Source organism: Capra hircus, chromosome 2 (assembly GCF_001704415.2).
Source record: "Capra hircus breed San Clemente chromosome 2, ASM170441v1, whole genome shotgun sequence".
Lineage (NCBI taxonomy): Eukaryota > Metazoa > Chordata > Mammalia > Artiodactyla > Bovidae > Capra > Capra hircus.
The window spans coordinates 23,148,263-23,167,061 of record NC_030809.1 but is presented as its reverse complement, the minus strand read 5'-3'; the positions used below and the strand labels follow the sequence as shown (position 1 = coordinate 23,167,061).

Sequence of the window (18,799 nt, the reverse complement as noted above, 5' to 3'; positions counted from 1 at the left end):
TCGTGTCCGACTCTTTGCGACCCCACGGACTGTAGCCTACCAGGCTCCTCTGTCCATGGGATTTTCCAAGCAATAGTACTGGAGTGGATCGCCATTTCCTTCTCCAGGGGATCTTCCCAACCTGGGGATTGAATCCGAGTCTCCCGCATTGTAGACAGACACTGTGATAAACAAGGCTATAAGGCAGGCAAAGATAAAACCTTGTGATGCTTATTCAAAGTATGTGTTTAAAACTGTAAACAAAAGCAGCATTACTTGGAATGAACATTCAACTGTTTTCTAGAACTGGGAACTAAATACTTAGAAGGCTGAGATCATGAAAACTAGTCTCCTAGGGATGCAGACATAATTGTAAGGTCACTGTCTGTCACCTAAGCCTTTCCTGCTACGCAATGTACACTCTGGGGGGAGGAGCATCATCAGTGCTTTGCTATGATGAGATTTCTGCCAAGAGGGTACACCAGCATCTTTGGGGGTGGTGGTGGTGGTACCTGTCTATGTTTACAGTGCTACACGGGTGATTTTAATATACCCTTTAGCAAGACATGCATCCCTCTCCCACCCCCTTTTAAAATTCACTGACATAAGAACCTTACAATCACAACCACAAGTTTATTTTGTGAGGCTGTGTGTTCCCTAATTGCAATGAGTTTTCAATCTTTAAATAATATAACTATATAACAATTCAAAATAAACACTGTCCTGGATTCAAAAATGATAGCAGAGAATTACAATTAAACAAGTGGACAAAGAGTACATCATTTTTGCAATTGAAAAACTATGTATCCATCCTCCTTAAAATTCTTCAAGTAAGTCACCAAAATCTATTCACATCAACAGGATTAAATGAATGGTTAGGATCATTGTTTGAGATTAAGACATTAAAAAACAAAGAAGAACAGCATGAATGACCTCTTGCTGAAAAGAAAGCAACGTCAAAATGTATCACTATGAGCTTTATGAACTAAAATAAAGCTAATGCACTAAAACATTTAAAACATGTTGGGTGATCCAATTTTGTTTTTCAGTACAGCATCATTTTCTGACCATTCAACTCAACTGCAATTGACTGAAATGCAACTGAACGCAAAATGGCTGCATTCGCTGATCGTTCAACTCAACTGCAATTCAGAAATGTTTTAATGTATTTATAAGCATTCAGAAGCATAGATATCAAACCTGTTCTCCAAAACTAACAAGTGTGTCTCTGAATTCTACATGTGATTTGTATACCCATTCTTGAGACGATGATACAAATTTAACTTGACTGATTTTTAATAACTCAAACCACAACCTAAATTTTTGTTTTAATGCCTCATTTAGACTTCAAATGAAGTTTTTACATCTTTCATATTAACTTGACAGTAAGTATTCTATTCCCTAAAGTTTTATATATATATATATATATCAATCATTTAATTGGAAACTGAGACCAATTAAAAAAATAATGAAATGTGCAATACCAGTATTTTCCTGTAGATAAACACCCTATCATTACAGAAATTCCAATTGTGTAAAGTCTGAAAGGGAAACCTTTCACCTTCCCATGTTACACCTGACTGACTACCGCTCAAGTATGGTCAAAGCATCCTGAGAATAATGTTCATGATAGCTTTCACTTGTATCTTAACTATATCATGCAAAACTGGAAAGCACTGAGAAGAGCATAAGGCCTGTATTTCTACAGTACAAATGGAGACGAAATTAAATGCAATAAGAGCGTATTTCCAAGTCTGAAAGGAAAATTATAACCCAAGACGCACGGGGAAAAAATATTTATGTGGAATTTTTAATCCATATTAGAATTCAGTTTTAACTTGACCATAAATTTAAACAGATATCATCTTCTGAAACATACATTCTAATAAATGTATCAACAGTTTACCATAGTCAACCAAGGGTCAGTTGGTGACATTATTAGTAACATTTCATCTTTCTATCAACAGAGATCTATAGTGGTTTGCCCCGATTACATATCTGAAACATTGTCTTATGAAAACAAAATGAAACAAAATTAAATAAAATTGAAGATAAAAATACTCTGAAGTTAAAGCGAACTATAATCCTTGGCAGATCAGTCAGGTAAAAAAATATTGGTGAAAGTTGGAAGCACAAGATAACTGACGTGAATCTTCAGCACAAAGCACATCTTTGAAAACATAAAATGATGACTCTTTGGATTATAAGAGCTAAATATCCAAGAATCATCAGGTTTGAAAAATATTGCTTAATCACTTTCCAAATTGCAGCTGCAAGAACTGAAGATCTTATTAAAAAATATTAAGGTAATCATATTTATTGCATCTTTAGAATGCATTCTGAAGCAGAAAATTAACAGTGGATCCCAGCTTCACCAAAATATATATATTTGAGAGGGGGAACCTAAGATAGTTAGAAACAAAGTGTAGACCACATGTGCTTTTCAGAGGGGCTGAATTAAATATAACCAGCTGCCAACTTTGTGCTCTGACATACTTGAATTAGTGAGTATATGTATACTAAACTCATTTGTGTTTGCCTACAATAAATGAAATAAACACTGCCCTATACAATCCACTATTAGCAGTGCATACAACAGCAAAAAATTATTGTACAATTTATACATACTAAAATATTTTCTTTCTCTAGAAATAATGCAGAACAAAACCTAATCATTGTTAAGAATTTGGGACATCTCAAATTACAGTAGGGAAAAATCAAATCAGGGTGTGTACTGAGCCCAAAACAAAGGTTCCTGGTCATAAGGCTATTAGATTAGTAAGTGCAAGTGGCAGAATAAAGCATGCTCAAATTTTATGCTTGGGTCTCTGTATGTAATCAAACCTTTAAATTAAAACAAGACGAGCTAAAGAAATGCCTTAAGCAGAGCGAGATAACTGGGAATCGTGTCACTGCTTTTACCATTATTGTTACCCAACTTATACAATGTGCAAAGTGCTAAGCAACGCTACAAAAACACAATTACATGAACACTGAAGACCTGGGGAAATGAAATCCAACAATTTTTATTTTAATGAGCTGTATTTTCTAAATTTTGTTTTATTTTTTTCCTGTTTTCATACAGTATTGAAAACAAAACTCAGCACATTCACATTTTCCCGAGGAACTGTAAAGATGATCTCTACAGGGATAAACGTTGTAAAGCCTGAAGCTCAATCAACTGATGTTGAAAACTCTCAAAGGGAGTAAAGGCTTGATCTGAATGGTCTAGAACATGTACTGTAATTTAATAGAAGAGATGGTCGTCTTAATATTTAATGATTTAAAAGAACTTCCCAGTCCATGCGAAGAGTACAGTCCAATAATAAATCAAGTTTCTGAACGCATTTTATGCTACATATGTGTATACTTTGCGATCCTCAGGTGTTCGTGCCAAATATTCTCTCTCAATAAGTCCTTCAATACGTTTTTTAATAACAACTGGACTTGGTAAGAATCGAGCCTTCAACTGCTGAGTTACCTAAAAGAGAAGGTTAAAAAATAAACAAACTAACTTCTACCAGAAAATTGGAAACAAAAAATATTTCCATATAAACACACAATTATCTTTGAAATGAAATGATGTACCATTTTAAGACTCAGATCAAACTTCAGTAATTTGACTATGAAAATTAAAAACGATACTGTTAAAAACGTCCTGTGTGGCTGGCTAGAACATATCTCCTCATATGAGGATTAGCAAATGGATTAGCAGATGAATTAGTTGGAATATATTCATATCAATTTACTACCACCCTACAGTTTAGCCACTTTGAAGCTATAATCTAGTGCCTTCTAAGTTACTATCCCAATTCAGATTCAAATTCCAGCTCTCTCACTAGCTCTGGTTCCTTGGGATATTATTAACCTCATGAAGTTGTTATGTATATTAAATGAATTAATAGATGTGATGCAGAATAATGCATTGTCCCACAGTTAAGTGCTACTGTTAGTATTCTTTTCTTCAACAGCTGTCAGGATTCTAGGTCTTGTTACATTAGTAATAATAAAACAGTTAACTACAGCACAGTAGCCGCAACCTGACTATACACTCTATATATATGTCAGTTTTATATATATTTATTTGATACTCTTAACCCTGCAAAGTTGGCTGTCTCATTTTACAAAAGTGGAAAATAAGCCAGAGAGGAAAAATGACAAGTTGTAAGTAGCAAACAGAACCAGAAGAGATGAGAATCTAAATCCTTCTGATCTTACCTCCTCCTTTCATGTAAGATCACTTTAGCTGCAGTCGCAACAGTACCTTCAATTCCTTTGGTTCTATTTCATAAGCACCCATTCTACAACACCCCAAAAGCCATATTCAGTTCTTTACTAAGTTGTAGTTTTTATACCTTTTGTGTAGACCTGGAGTCAACAAATCGCACCCTACAGGCAAATACAGCCCACTGCCTGTTGTAAATTTTTCCTGGAACAGCCACCCTCATTTGTTATCTATAGGTGCTTTCATGCCATTTAAAAAAAGGCTGCCAAACTCTGGTACAGACTGATAACACAAATTTATAGTATAGCAAGTTTCCAAGCACCATAACCTCACATCCTGTTTTACGTAAGAAAAGAAGTCATTTTCATGTGAAATTCCTCTAACTCCCACCATGTTGCACTTAACCTGTTTATCCAAGCATGTATCCACCTTTCTTTAGAAACACCCCTGCCTCCTGCCCTGGGTTTCAGGAAGAGGTATTCAGTAGCATTCATTAACACATCAACTGCCTGTGCGTTCTCTACACAATTCTCTTGCCTTTCTTTTTCTAGACTTTAGTACATCAATTATCCCTCACCCCTGTTCTTTCCTTTTGTTTTTAAGCATCCTTTCTTTATCCTTAGACTATAAATGCAACACAAGGTGTTCCCATCTAGAAAAAAAATGTTCAGATGCCCTCACCTCAACACATAATCCTCTAGGTGTTATTCTTCGTGCCCTTTCCCACAAGACAGCATCCCAAAGGACAAGCCACTCACTTGGTTTTAGCTCCATTTACTTCTCAAGGCACTGCCACCAAATGTTCACTCTTACCAGTCCAATGAAAATGAGAAACCTAATCAGTCACCTCATTGCCAGCACATATTAAATGTTTACTTGATTTGGTTTTTAAATGATTTTTGAAATTACTGACCATTCACCCATAATTCTCTTCCTTTGCCAATGTAATACAAAGTCAACTTATAAAAATGATTTTAACTGACCTGTGGAACACAGCAGTACATACCCCTTCCCTTTTCAGTTAAAGAAACCAACCTCTATCTAGCCAATCAAGCTAGGGGCCTCAGAGTCATCCTCCACTCCTCTTTTTCATTTCCTATGCTGTCAGTTTCTCTTCCCATTTGTCTTCATTTGGTTCTCTATCTTCACCCAGTACTTTATTCAACCCTAATCACCTCTTTCCTCACTATTTCAATGGCTTCACAAAGATCTTACATCTTTACTACAAGCATGTTTGTTTTTAAGGTATGCACATAATTTGATGCTCAGCTATGCTTAACTGTCAAGAAAGTGCCAGGTTTTTAATACTGTGTTAATTGACTACAGTTTTCAAATTTGAAGACTGTATTTTAAAATACAACAGTACTTTCCTAAGTTTAAGCTGTTAAAGCGATTTTGCCTTTTCCACATCAGTGCTGTCTGGAAGGGTCCTCACCTCTGCTACTAACACATTGTGCTGCATCTTCTTCCTAGATTTCATTATCCTCACTATAGCAGCTTCTATCTCATGTTTTCTGTCGTCGTCTACTTTCTGCCTTGTTTCTTTCCTTTCTGGGTCGGATTCACCTTGCTTGGCAGCAACTACAAGAGAAATAAAGACATTTACCATGTGATTATCATGCAAATTTCAAAAATTAAAAAGTATTTATAAGCAACCTTAACCTAAAAAAATCCATTTCAACCTCTGAATATATACTATACACATACTTTTATTCAAATAAACATACAAAAAGTACCTAATTCAAAGTTTACTAAATATTAAATTTAATTCTGGATTTTTCTTTTTAAATATTAGAAGCTTAATTTTATAGAGCTAATAAAACCAATTTTATTTTTATAGACTAGAATGATTCCTTTCCTAGAAGAAAAATGGTAGCCACATACAGTTAGCAGTAAGATGATCAGTAAAGAATTTTCACTGCTTGTGACTTCCAGATGTTAAGTAGTATCTTACCAATATGACTTCAAGTTAAGCCTCACCAAAACCACATCAAATGGGAGAAACGTGGGGGCTTTAAGAGGACAAAAGAGCATGTATTGCCAAGATTTAGCTAGCTAAATAAAAAAATTTTAATCACCAGAATGTCTCTTAACAAAACTCCATTTGGACACCTCATCAATTATTCAACAATTTGTCATTTATGTTAGTAATTCCTAAATGTCACAATATCACTAATTTGGCTCCAAAATCACTGGGGAGGGTGACAACAGACATGAAATTAAAAGACACTTGCTCCTTGGAATAAAAGCAATGACAAGCCTAGACAGCACATTAAAAAGCAGAGACATTCTTGGCCTACAAAAGTCCGTATAGTCAAAGCTATGGTTCTTCCAAGTAATCACACAGATATGAGAGCTGGACAATAAAAAAAGGCTGAGCATTGAAGAATTGATGCTTTAACTATGGTGTTGGAGAAGACTCTTGAGAGTCCCTTGGACTGCAAGGAGATCAAACCAGTCAATCCTAAAGGAATCAACCTTGAATATTTTTATTGGAGGGACTGATGCTGAAGTTCCAATACTTTGGCCACCTGATGTGACGATCTGACTCACTGGAAAAGACCCTGATGCTAGGAAAGACTGAGGGCAGGAGGAGAAGGGAGCAACAGAGGGTGGAATGGTTGGATGGCATCACTGATTCAATGAACATGAGTTTGAGCAAACTCCAGGAGATAGTGAAGGACAGGGAAGCCTAGCATGCTGCAGTCCATGGGGTCGCAAAGAGTCAGACCTGACTGAGCAACTGAACAACAATGTAAACTACATTCCACTCTTTCAGAGTAGTCTCACTCTGTTATTCCCCAGTCTTCAAGCCAACTTCTCAAGATTTAAGTATAAATGTTCTTTCTCTTATAACCTTGCTCTAATTGAAGTAGCAGAGAAAGAAAAGTGGTAATTGATGCAGTTTATTTGGTTATCAATAGTAGATAGATGTGAAGTTTCTGGAGTAAAAACTGAAATATTACAAAGTACCACATAAAATATTGCTGACTTAGGCCTGGGCACACCCATGAGACAGCAGACTACAATTCAGAAGATCATTCTGATGTGCCCATTCAGTAATTTCTAATTAGAACTCCTTGGTTAATAATTCTACTTTCAGGGTCTTCTCCCAAGTTAATCAACACATTAACAAGAAAAACAATAAAATTAGATTAAAATGCTCAACTAAAGGAGAAAAATGCTTTTCTTCAAAAATTCCATACCATAAGGGGAAAAACAAAGATAGAGACACTGGTTTAAACAGAACTAAAGAAACATTAAAATCACTGTAATGTGGAGCTCTTGAGTGACTCCTGGACCCAAAAAATATGATTATGAAAATGAAACAACCGCGGACATGCAAATATGAGTAATACATATAGATGTTTGGAATTAATTTCTAATTAATAATTAATTTCTGGGTCTGATATAGTACAATTTTGTGGTAAAATCTTAATTCTGAGATAAGTATATTCTCAAGTATTTAAGGGAAAAGTGTTATGATGTGTGCAAATTATGTTATGATGTTTGCAAATTAAGTCCAAATGCTGCAGGAACTATAAACATATATGAAGGGAGAGGGAGAATGGGAAGGTAGAAATAAAGGTGCTTAAGCAAACGTGGCAAAATTTAATTGAGTGTCTATTACAGCATTTTTCACTTTTTCTGCTGATGTGAAAACAGATAAAACAGTGGAGGGAAAAATTTTTTTTAACAACGCACTTATTTCATCTAAATTTGGTCACCTAAATAAATATACTCCAAGACTGTGGATTATGTTTTTCAAAATGTGAGGACGGAGTTGACTCCCAGAGCCTGGCATAACGTGTTTAAGAGAAGCATAACAAGGATATTTGCTGCGTAAGTGGGTACCTAAGTATCTATATGTATCAGGAGGAATATACTTAGCACCAGAGAGAAAATTTTAACTTCCACAAAAATCAGTAAGAGCCAAGATAGATTCTAAGTACCATTTCAAAAATGAAACACATTTTTCTTTACGGAATTTGATAGCTGAAAACTTTAAAAAAGGTCATCTAGTCAAATTTTTCATCACATTTAACTGTATTTCTTTTTTAATGAAATCTAAAATACTATATACATATATACTACATACTTAACACCAAAAATAAAAAATCTATGAAGACTTTTTAAAATAATCATAATACTATCTGACAATATTAGCTGGGCATGATATAATCTTGAATTACAAAGACATTAATTTAGGATTAAGCAGGCTGAGGCTAGGTAATTCAGATCTGTATCACCACACATCCTCCAAATCTGAGATATAAGTAACTTCTGAAATCCAAAACTCTGCCCCAAACTGCAGTCTTATGTCTTACACTAGTGAAAAAGATATTTTATTCCACAACCACCCTTTAGTACTGTTCTATTTTTTAACATACATCTGTGTCCCAAAGATATGGATCAATGATATGGGTTCCAATGAATAAACAAAGTAGTCATGGCTGTAAAGAGATACCACTTTGCTGTGAAAAAAATATCCTATTTAGAGTCAAAAAGAAAAACTAAAGTGTATATACAAAGTTCTTGAATCAGTGTATTCTGGCAATCAACTGTATACTTAATATTAAAAAATTTTTAAGACTTTATCTTTTATTATTAATATATAAAAAATTTTTAAGACTTTATCTATTATTAATATATAAAAATCAGAAAATTGAAGTCATTTTAAACGCTTAACTTATTTTAAAATACACAGATATGAATTACACAGATTTTATTAGATTAATAAACACAGGTTTTATTACACAGATATATTAGATATACTGGACAAATTATCACTGGGAAGCTCATCTAAAAACCAGGTAGCAAGCTACACTAAGAGTTTAAATATTCAGCAAAGGTGAAGTGCTTTTTTGCCTTCTTAAATACATAGAAAATATACACCTTACATTGTTAAATATACAATAGATAGGACGTTTACTGTCATCCTAAAAAAGCTGAGCCAAAAACTGTTCACAACAGGGTTATCTCTGTTTTTAAGTTAGAGAAATAATATGGTTTTTAAAGTTTTGAAATTTAACAAAATATTTATCAGAATATAAATAGCTGCATCTAAAGATTAAATTTTAAATAGATAACTCACAATTTTGAAAAATTTGTAAATCAGTTTTAAAAGCAGACTTCATTGACTAGTTGTTAACCAGTTAAAAGCAATTTTTTATAAGAAAACATTCATAAAATTGTATTTCACTTGCTGAAAACCATATGAAAATAATACTTGTTCACACTATGAATTAGTTTTTCAAATGCTTACTGAACTTGGATTCAACTGCATTTTGACAGGAACATACAATGATAAAAGTCACTTTATCTCTTAAGTCTATGTATCATGCAGCAGACAGAAAAACGTTACTTTTTAAAAAATAGAAATCCAACGTTAAGAACTTCTAAGAAAAAATATGTATGTAATTTTTAAGAGAAAAAGATAATTTCAGATACCTGTTTGAATCTTGACTCTGTGTAGTTTGGACGTGAACTGATCATTAACTGTAAATATGTGACCATTTTCTATCTCCTTTGACTTGGGCTCCTTGGTGAGGACCCGCTGTGTTGGTTTACCACAGGCGAGGGATTGCAGGGCTCTAACAAGTTCTCTTTCAGGGATATCTGTCTCCTGTTGAATTTCCTGAAATTTCACCAGATTAACAGAGTTTAACAGGCCAGATTAACAGTGTGAAAGATTAAATTAGTTAATTAGTAAGTAAAATTGACCAGGCAGTAGTTGAGAGGTAATTATACTTAAGAAATAATTCACAACAAAAAACTTTGTTATGACACTTCACTAAAATCTCACTTATTTGAACACACTAGAGAAAAAGGTGGTTCAAGTCACAGAACATCGAAAAGCTATGTTTTTTCCTGCAGGGATATAAAGTCCAGTCTAAGAATGTCATCCAACAGAGATTAGCAGGGGCTTACTTTAATATTTAGGTAAAAATAAAGTGTTAACCAACATACAAATGCTAACTTTAGAAATACTCTACAATCTTCCTCCCAAGTTTATCCATACTACTCTTTGCTTAGCAACTTTTCCCTAGAAATAAGCAAAGTATACTATCAAAGATTTACAATCCAAGTTAACCATATTTACTGCCTGTATAACCAAATGAAAAAAAATTTAAATACTTGGTAATTTTTGTATTAAACATGAAAAGCAGTAAATTCGTTGTATACTTTTTTATGTCAATGGGACAGGAAGAGAATTGTACATCTGTATAATATACATCGACAGGTACTGCATGGCTCAAGTTTTCACAGTGGGATGTATCATTTTGATTCACTGTATAAGGCTGTTTTTCTCCCTCAAATGGAGCGCAGGAAGAATGGGCATAAAGATGGTGTTATTTAGACTATGTAACTGATCTGGAGCAAGTCATCGTCCTTTAACAAGATCCTGAGGAATACCATTAGGCTTTTTCAGAGGACTACAGGTAGGTGAGGACTGAGAGACCTGTCAGTTTCAGTGATGATGCACATTCCTTAGCTTCCAATGATCTCTGTATGTCTACATACTTTAGACACATCAATGTCAATCCTAGCAAATTAAATATGTGCTCTTAATAAACAATGTTAATTTTAATTATTATATACATACTAAAAGTGACTTATTTACCTATATTATTGTTTAACCAGAGTCAAAGAACCAGAAACGCCTTTTTAGGTAGAAATTCATGCTTCATCAATAAATAAATCTCCATTATCTCAATAGATCAGTGGAATTCGATTATGATTTTGCATTTGATATGACATATGGAACTACTCTCTTTCCATTCCCACAAATGAATTAGCAGTTATTTCAATTCCATTTATTAGAAATGGCAAATTTATCACATCCCAAACACTTCTGTATACTACTACTCTGTTTCTGGACTTTCTGTTTTGTTCAAATGAGCTATTTGTTCACACATGTTAAAAACAATTTTAACTTCGAGTTATGTTTGGGTATTAAGACATATTCCTTTCCCTCTTACTGGGCTTTCCCATCTCCAAACCCCTGCCCCTCCTTGCCTACTCTTATGCATTCCCTTGACCAGATGAATTTTGGGATCAGTTGTCAAATTTCATAGAAAATAAATCTACAGGTTTGGATTGAGACACTGAATTTATAGATGACTTAAAAAAAGAAAAACCCAAATTCCTTTATAACACATACCTTTCTCATTCAGGTACATTTACCCTTCCATATTCTTTTCTCTTTTTGGTTTAAGTCTTGTACTTTCTGTGTTAGAATGATTCCCAGAAAGATTATGATTATTAAAATACCCCTTTCCTCATGTCATTTTCCAATTAATTCTCATGCAGAGAGAAAGGACTTAATATTAGTAAGTCTGATTTATAGAAAGATTTTTCAACCAAATTCTCCTCAAAGAATAGTTTCTCAGTTGATTATTACACTTGACAATCATACTGTCTATAAACTTTGCCTGCTCTTGATATTTGTAAATTTCATTCCTTTTTCTTTTTTAGTGTGTTCATTAGGACCTGCAGAACAAGGCTGGACAGTAGGAGTAAAGGCAGGTATAAATCGTTTCTAACTTTAAGGGGAAGGTGTCTAAGGTTTACTACTAATTACTGCTTGCTTATTAGATCTCTCATTACGTACACCTTTATGCCATTAAGGCATTTTTTTCTATTCTTAGGTGGCCAAGAGTACCCCATCTGGAAATAAGAAATCAGGACTGACTTTTCTCCTTGAACTCATGTCTGCTCAGTTAACTGTATTATTATTATAAAATCTCAATAGCTCTCTGTTGACAAACTCCTTATCTGTATTCCAGGAAGAAACCCTACTTGGATAGGGTGGATTATTATTTCAACACACTGCTGAATATAACCTGCTAATAATATTTTATTCAAGATTTGTATATTTATTGTGAATAACCTATAGCTTCCTTATCTTTTTTGTATTCTCCTAGTTCAGTTTTAGTAATAAGGTTATGTAGTCTCCTAAGGTAGGCTTCCCTGGTGGCTCAGAGGTTAAAGCGTCTGCCCGTAATGCAGGAGACCTGGGTTCGATCCCTGGGTCAGGAAGATTCCCCTGGAGAAGGAAATGGCAACCCACTCCAGTATTCTTGCCTGGAGAATCCCATGGACGGAGGAACCTGACGGGCTACAGTCCACAGGGTCGCAAAGAGTTATTTCTCAAGAACAATTTATATATTTTGATTTCTGGTTCAAAGTTCCCAGTATAACTTTCAATTTTAATTTGCTGTGTTAATTCAGATCTTTAGTATCCTTTTTTATTGAGTACATATATCAGTACATATGTGAGGGCTTTCTGTAACAATGGAGTTACCTATTTCTCCTTGTACTTCCAATCATTTTCCTTTATGTGTTATGTCACAATAATGATATAATTTCTCAATGAAATACCACTGGTGTTTAACGATTGTCTATGCAAATTCTGACATTAATTCTGCTACTGTCAACAATTAGCTTTTAGTCTCATTCTCAGAAATTTTAAAAAAGTATTAATAAATAACATTCAGAAAAACATGTATTAATATCCATACCTCTTTCAAAAATTAAATGCTAGTTACTAAAATCTAGGGTACAGACTACCATTAAATATATATTTTGGTATTTTAGCTGTTCTAAATCACAATATGGACTACATTCCAAAAATATATAAAAAGAGGAAAAAGTCTCTGCAGCCTGACTACTATGGATTAAATGTGACACTATAATAAATGCTACCTTTTGAAGGCAGTTCTCAAGATGGCCCACGGTGACCGTGGTACGTTTTAATCTTGTGTGGTCCCCTCACTTTATCAGGGTGACATTACTCCAACAAAATAAGGAAGTGACAATATGTGATTTTCAAGGCTGGATCATAAAGGCACTGCAGGTTCTGCGTGGTCTCTTGGATCACTCACTCTAGGGAAAGTCAGCCACCAGGATACAAGGACAATCAAACAACCATGTCTGGTAAAACCCACATGGAGAGAATCTAATACCTGCTAAGTTTGGTTAACAGCCAAAACAAACTTTCCAGTCATGTGGAAAAAGGTGCACACCAACAGTATTTTCCAGTCCTGACATTAGATAACTGAAGCCCCAGCTGACATCTTAACATAACCTCATTAAAGATTCCAAGCCATAACTCAATCAAGCCCCTCCTGAATCCCCAACCCAAAGAAACCACAAAAGATAATGAATTGTTAGTGGCTGTTTTACAACATGAAGCTGAGATTTGTTATGTAGCATTAAATAAAAAATACTCTATTTTACTGAACTCATAAAGAAATAATATTTGAAGAGACCAGCTTCCTTTAGTAATTATTAAATACTTTTAACTATCTTCTCTAATATGTGAAGATTTTTGCAAAATAAATGCCTAATAAAACTTACGCAGCAGACTGTAAGCACACAGTGTGAATGTGAGTCATGAGCCTTTTCACAATTGCCTGGTTCGAGATGCAAGCAGAGGTTTTGGAGCCATAGAAATGGCATTTTACATATGCCACTTATGCTCAGGATTCTGGTTTGACACAGCTAAAATTTAAAATATTACAGCAATTTTCTACTTAATTTTTCCTTCTACCTAAATCACTTCTTGTTAGCCTCAATGATCCCAACCAGACAGGGAAGGAGAAAAGCCACTAAAAAACCCACTAAAATTACTAGCCATTCCAATAACGGTTTAAGAAAACCCATTTATGATTTTGTTTATCCTATTATTTTTACCAGCTCTTTATAAAGTAGGACTCTGAAAACCAAATCTAGTATTTATTAAGTAGCTTGTTTGTTTAAAATACATTATCCATGATAGCTCCAGACTAAAACATCTAAGCTGTTAAGAGATAATTCACTTCTACCTGCCTGAAAAGCTTTACAATGTTTGGGTAAGGTACTCAATACTTACTTGACATCAATATTCTTAGGATTCAATCACATATAATTTTGTGTTTCGAAATTAACATTTTTCCTGAAGTAATACGTAATACACACCTGGAAATTTACAAGAGCAAAATCTCTTGGCTTAGCCATTGACTTAAAACACTAAGGTTTCAAAATATTTCTCTGAAGCATCATCACGTAAAAATAGTCATCTCTCAACCATATTATCATCACATGAAGGGAATATGAAGATTAGTATTAAAACAGGCCTACAATTTAATTGCTCATTTCAAATTTAGAACTTCCAATGTTCACCTGTATCTGAAAATTCATTTCCACTTAAGTATAAATATGGCAGTAACTTTACATCTTTTCAAATAATTATTATCTTTCATTTAAACTTAATTTTAAAATATCACATGATCCTCATTTCAACTCCAACCTACTCATTAAACATATGGGAAAAGACTAACTGAATATAATTCAATCAAATATGACTTAATGGGAGAAAAAAGTAATAAAAAGTATATTTTTATAGTTACTCTAAAAAAAGAAAGCTGACACTATCAAGATAGTGTAAAATTACCAAAGGGACAGATAGAAAGTAATGAAACAGTGAGAGTGTGTAGAAATACATACATATGGCCAACTGATTTTATTTTTTCTAAATAAAGGGGCTAAAGTAATTCAATGAGAAAAGAATAGTTAGTGCTTTTGACAAATGATGCTGAATGAACAAGTGAATGTATGTGGGTAGAGGAAATAATTCTTAATCCTACCTATAACCATACCAAAAAAATTAACTTGAAATTGATCATACATCTAAATGTAAAAAGCTAATTATAGAAGAAAAAGTAGAAGAAAATCTTTGAAACCACAAAACAGCCAATAATTTCTTAGACTATCAAAAGCACAAACCATAAAACAGTGGCTACTGGACTTTGTCAATATTAAAAAGCTCTGCTCTTAGTAAAATTAAGAAAATAAAAGGGCAAATAACAGACTGTGAGAAAATATTCATAGCACATACAAGTGACAAAGGATCTGTATCCACACCTTATAAAGAATTTTTAAACAACCCAATAAAGTTATACGAACAAAAAACTCATCAAATAAGACACATTAAGTGGCACATGAATTAACAAAAAAATGGTCATCACCATTAGCAATCAAGGTAAGAAATTAAATCCACAATGAACAGGTGTAATTGCACACTAGCTAAAATGGCTGAAATATAAAAGACTGAGAATATTAGACTTTAGAGAGGATGTGGGGCAACCAGAGCTCTCCTACACTGTTGGTAGAAATGGAAAAAGTAAAATCACTCCAGGATGCAGCCTGGTAGCTCAGTGGTCTGTGATGACCTAGAAGGGTGCGATGGGGATGGGAGAGAGGCTTAATCAAGGGGTAGGGGATCTACGTACACATACAGCTGATTCATACTATCCTGCAGAAATGACACAACACTGTAAAGCAATTAATACTCCTCAATTAAAAAAAATCATTTTTTAAAAATGGATTTGCAAAAGCACAGTAATGCAAAGTGCAAAAGAAAAAAAAATTAAACATACAGCTCTATTCACTACAATCTAAATTCAACCCAACAATCGAAATGCCTATCAAGAGGTGAGTGGATAAAAAAACCATAACAGATCCATGTAGCAGAGTTATCACTCAGCAATAAAAATAAACTACTGAAAACTATACACTCAACAACATGGATTAATCTTAAAATACTAGACTTTGTAAAAGAAGCTGGACAAAAGTGATATGTATCATGTGGTTCCAATTATATGAAATTCTAGAAAGCCAAAACTAATTTACAGTGATACAAAGCAGACAACTGGCTGCCTGAGTCTGGAGATACTGTGAGGGAAATGACTGAAACAGAGTATAAAAATTTGGGGAAGATACTCTATGGGGGCTTCCCTGCTGGCTCGGTGGTAAAGACTCCAACTGCCAATGCAGGAAACGTGTGTTCCATCCCTGGGTGAGGAATATGCCCTGAAGAAGCAAACGGCAAACCATTCCAGTACTCGTCTGAAAATTTCCATGGACAGAGGAGCCCAGCAGGCTACAGTACACAGGGTCGCAAAAGAGTTGGACACAACTTAGTGACTGAACAACAAAATAATATTCTGTATCTTGATTCAGTGATGCTTGTTACAGAGGTGACTACATCTGTTAAAACTCAAACTGTGAACTTAGATGGAGTTATGTTTTACTATATAAAACGTACTATTTCAACAAAGTTGACTTAGAAAACCCAATGAAACATGACCCAAGAAGTATATAACGTTCACAGTTTCATGGTTCCATGGTCCAATTTTATGCTATACTTTTTCTCCAATTATATTCTGAAAGGTTATTACTCAAATCCTTTTCAATAATAATTCTACATTAGGTTATTCAAACAAGAAAGACTCAAATAACAACACAACAAGGTAAAATCCACACAACCAACTCATACCTCAAATGTGTATTTTTCTCTATTATTGAAGAGCATTAATATGGTCATCTGGAAAGTGGAGACTTGCAATATATGCTTCCGTGTATTAGAGCCAGTTACTTGTGCGCCTCCAACACCAACTTCAGATCCATCTTCCTGTTTAATTTTTAAACATAAAAATAGAACCAAGATATAATTATCTTCTGATAACTTTATCAGTATGTTTGTGAAATAAGCTCTGCAATGCCCAAACCCGCCTTAACAAAATGACAGGACTCATTCCTACATACAAAAGAAATGTTACTTTAAAAGTGTATATGTATATATGTATGTGTAAACACACACACAGTCTTTATTTGGGACTGTCCCATTTTTTCCTATTATGAACACGCTAATTTATCTGAACAAGTAATGAATCAATAATTCCTTTTATTTATAGCTAAAATTTACGGTAATAGGACACACAAGGATAATACTGGACTTTAAGATACTGCTGCTGTTATACTGCCGCCCAAAGTAGTAGGGTGAGGTTTCTTTTTACATGGTCTGATCACTGTAAGAGATTAAATAATAGCAAAGGGTGGAGAGGGGGGAATCTCTGTCATCCTTAAAGCCTACTGCTGCTCTATGATTTAAAAGTACAAATTTAGTCCTCAATAATTAACATATGAATTATCTTTTCGAAACCTACTTATCTGTTTAATAAAACTGCAGAAGCTAACATGATTATTTAAGAAAAAAGCTTCTCCTTTAAAAGAGAAGCAATCAAGCAAGAATTAAAGCTGAGTGAATTAATATCCTTGACCCTCCCACTTACAGCTAAATAGACATGTAACAGTCTTAAACGTAATTCAACTGAATGAATTCTAAGGAATATTTCCCATTTCAATTAAATATAAAAAACTACAATATGTAGTTTTGTAACTGTAGGCATTTTCACAGTATTAAAAAAAAAACCTTCGGTGTTACAGTGACATATAAAAGTTAAGATTTTAATTAAAATGTTTAATGAAACTTACTTGCTGCCTAGATAACAACTTGGGTATTTTTTTCTTCAATGATTTTTTTAAAAGCTTTTTATTATTTTGCCATTTTAAGGCAAATGACTGTGATTTTATTTATACCGAGCAATGAAAAGTAAATTAAAGCTCACAATTTTACATTCAAAAAAGAAATTATTTTTTAAAAATGAAGGCAATTTACTAGTGTATTGCTAATTTTTAAATAATCACTTTGATAACATTTTGCACATTTCACAAATCTCAATTGTTAGCTTTCCTGATTTCAATTTATTGGAAATAAGGATTATAGGAGACTGAGAATTCTGAAAAGGGACTCATGGTTTTTGTATGCTCTCAAATCAATCTACATTTTATTATGCAATACTATCTCAAGTCTAATCTCATAAATAATGTAATTATATTACTTATTCCATAAGGAAGGCTACTGGCATAGTCTTCATAATGTCAAAGGAAGTTAGTAACTGAAGGAATAGAAGTAAAGAATCAAAGCTGACGTTTCCTTCTTCTAAATATTTGAAACAGGCAGGGACATAAGAGAAATAAATCATTTACCCAAATCAACAAAACTAATCACTTCTAAGTTATTAAATAAAAATATGCTCAAACTATTAATATTTACCTTTTTAACTGGTCCATAGAAGGTGGCATTGAGATCTGCAGAACCCATGTGATGCTGGAGTGTGAGCTGTCGACCACTGTGTTTGGCTAAGTAAAACCTTCGGCAAATCAAACCAGGTTTTTGAGAATTACCTAACTTATTTATTTAAAATTATAAACTTCCAATCTTTAACAAACATTTATGTAAGGGAGACTTCAAAAGCTAAACAAAATCTTAGAAATCAAGTTCAGTTCCAATTTTTTATAGAAAAGAAACAATAAATTAAGGGGTGGGGGAAAAGAGACAGAAAAAGACAGACCTAAGTTAGCTAGACAGTAAGTGATAAAGGTAGTACACTAAATACTTTCTACTGGTATATTTATTTGTCCTGGCTGCTGCTCAGCCACTGCAGTTCATAAGACAACCTTTCTCCATAATTAACCCCAAAACAATTCACCCCCAGCTAGTGGCAAATATCAACAATACAAAATATACTCCTAATTATGCACTAATGCCAAAGAAGGGTATTAGTATTCCTCTGAAAAGAGATTATGCAATTCATCCTTACATACTGAAAGCACAAAGGGTAAATAAGATTTAAAAATGGAGTATATTCCTCTTCAATCAGGGACACTACTAACTGCTCCGATTCATCTCAATTCTGGACAATTTGT

General features: G+C 33.9%; 1 protein-coding gene across 2 annotated transcripts in view; it reads right to left on the bottom strand.

The window, feature by feature from the left end:
* The window catches only part of CUL3 (cullin 3), a 107,556-nt gene continuing 89,349 nt past the window's right edge, over nt 593–18,799 (bottom strand). Inside the window, exons 12-16 of one of the 2 annotated variants that reach the window (XM_018058895.1) lie at nt 18,147–18,243; nt 16,527–16,661; nt 9,656–9,842; nt 5,640–5,785; nt 593–3,460 (exon numbers count right to left, since the gene is read on the bottom strand). In XM_018058895.1, the coding sequence (XP_017914384.1) occupies nt 3,329–3,460; nt 5,640–5,785; nt 9,656–9,842; nt 16,527–16,661; nt 18,147–18,243 (697 nt within the window). In that variant the 3' untranslated portion in view covers nt 593–3,328. The remainder of the gene's footprint in view (nt 3,461–5,639; nt 5,786–9,655; nt 9,843–16,526; nt 16,662–18,146; nt 18,244–18,799) is intronic. The other variant, XM_018058897.1, reaches the window with a different exon arrangement.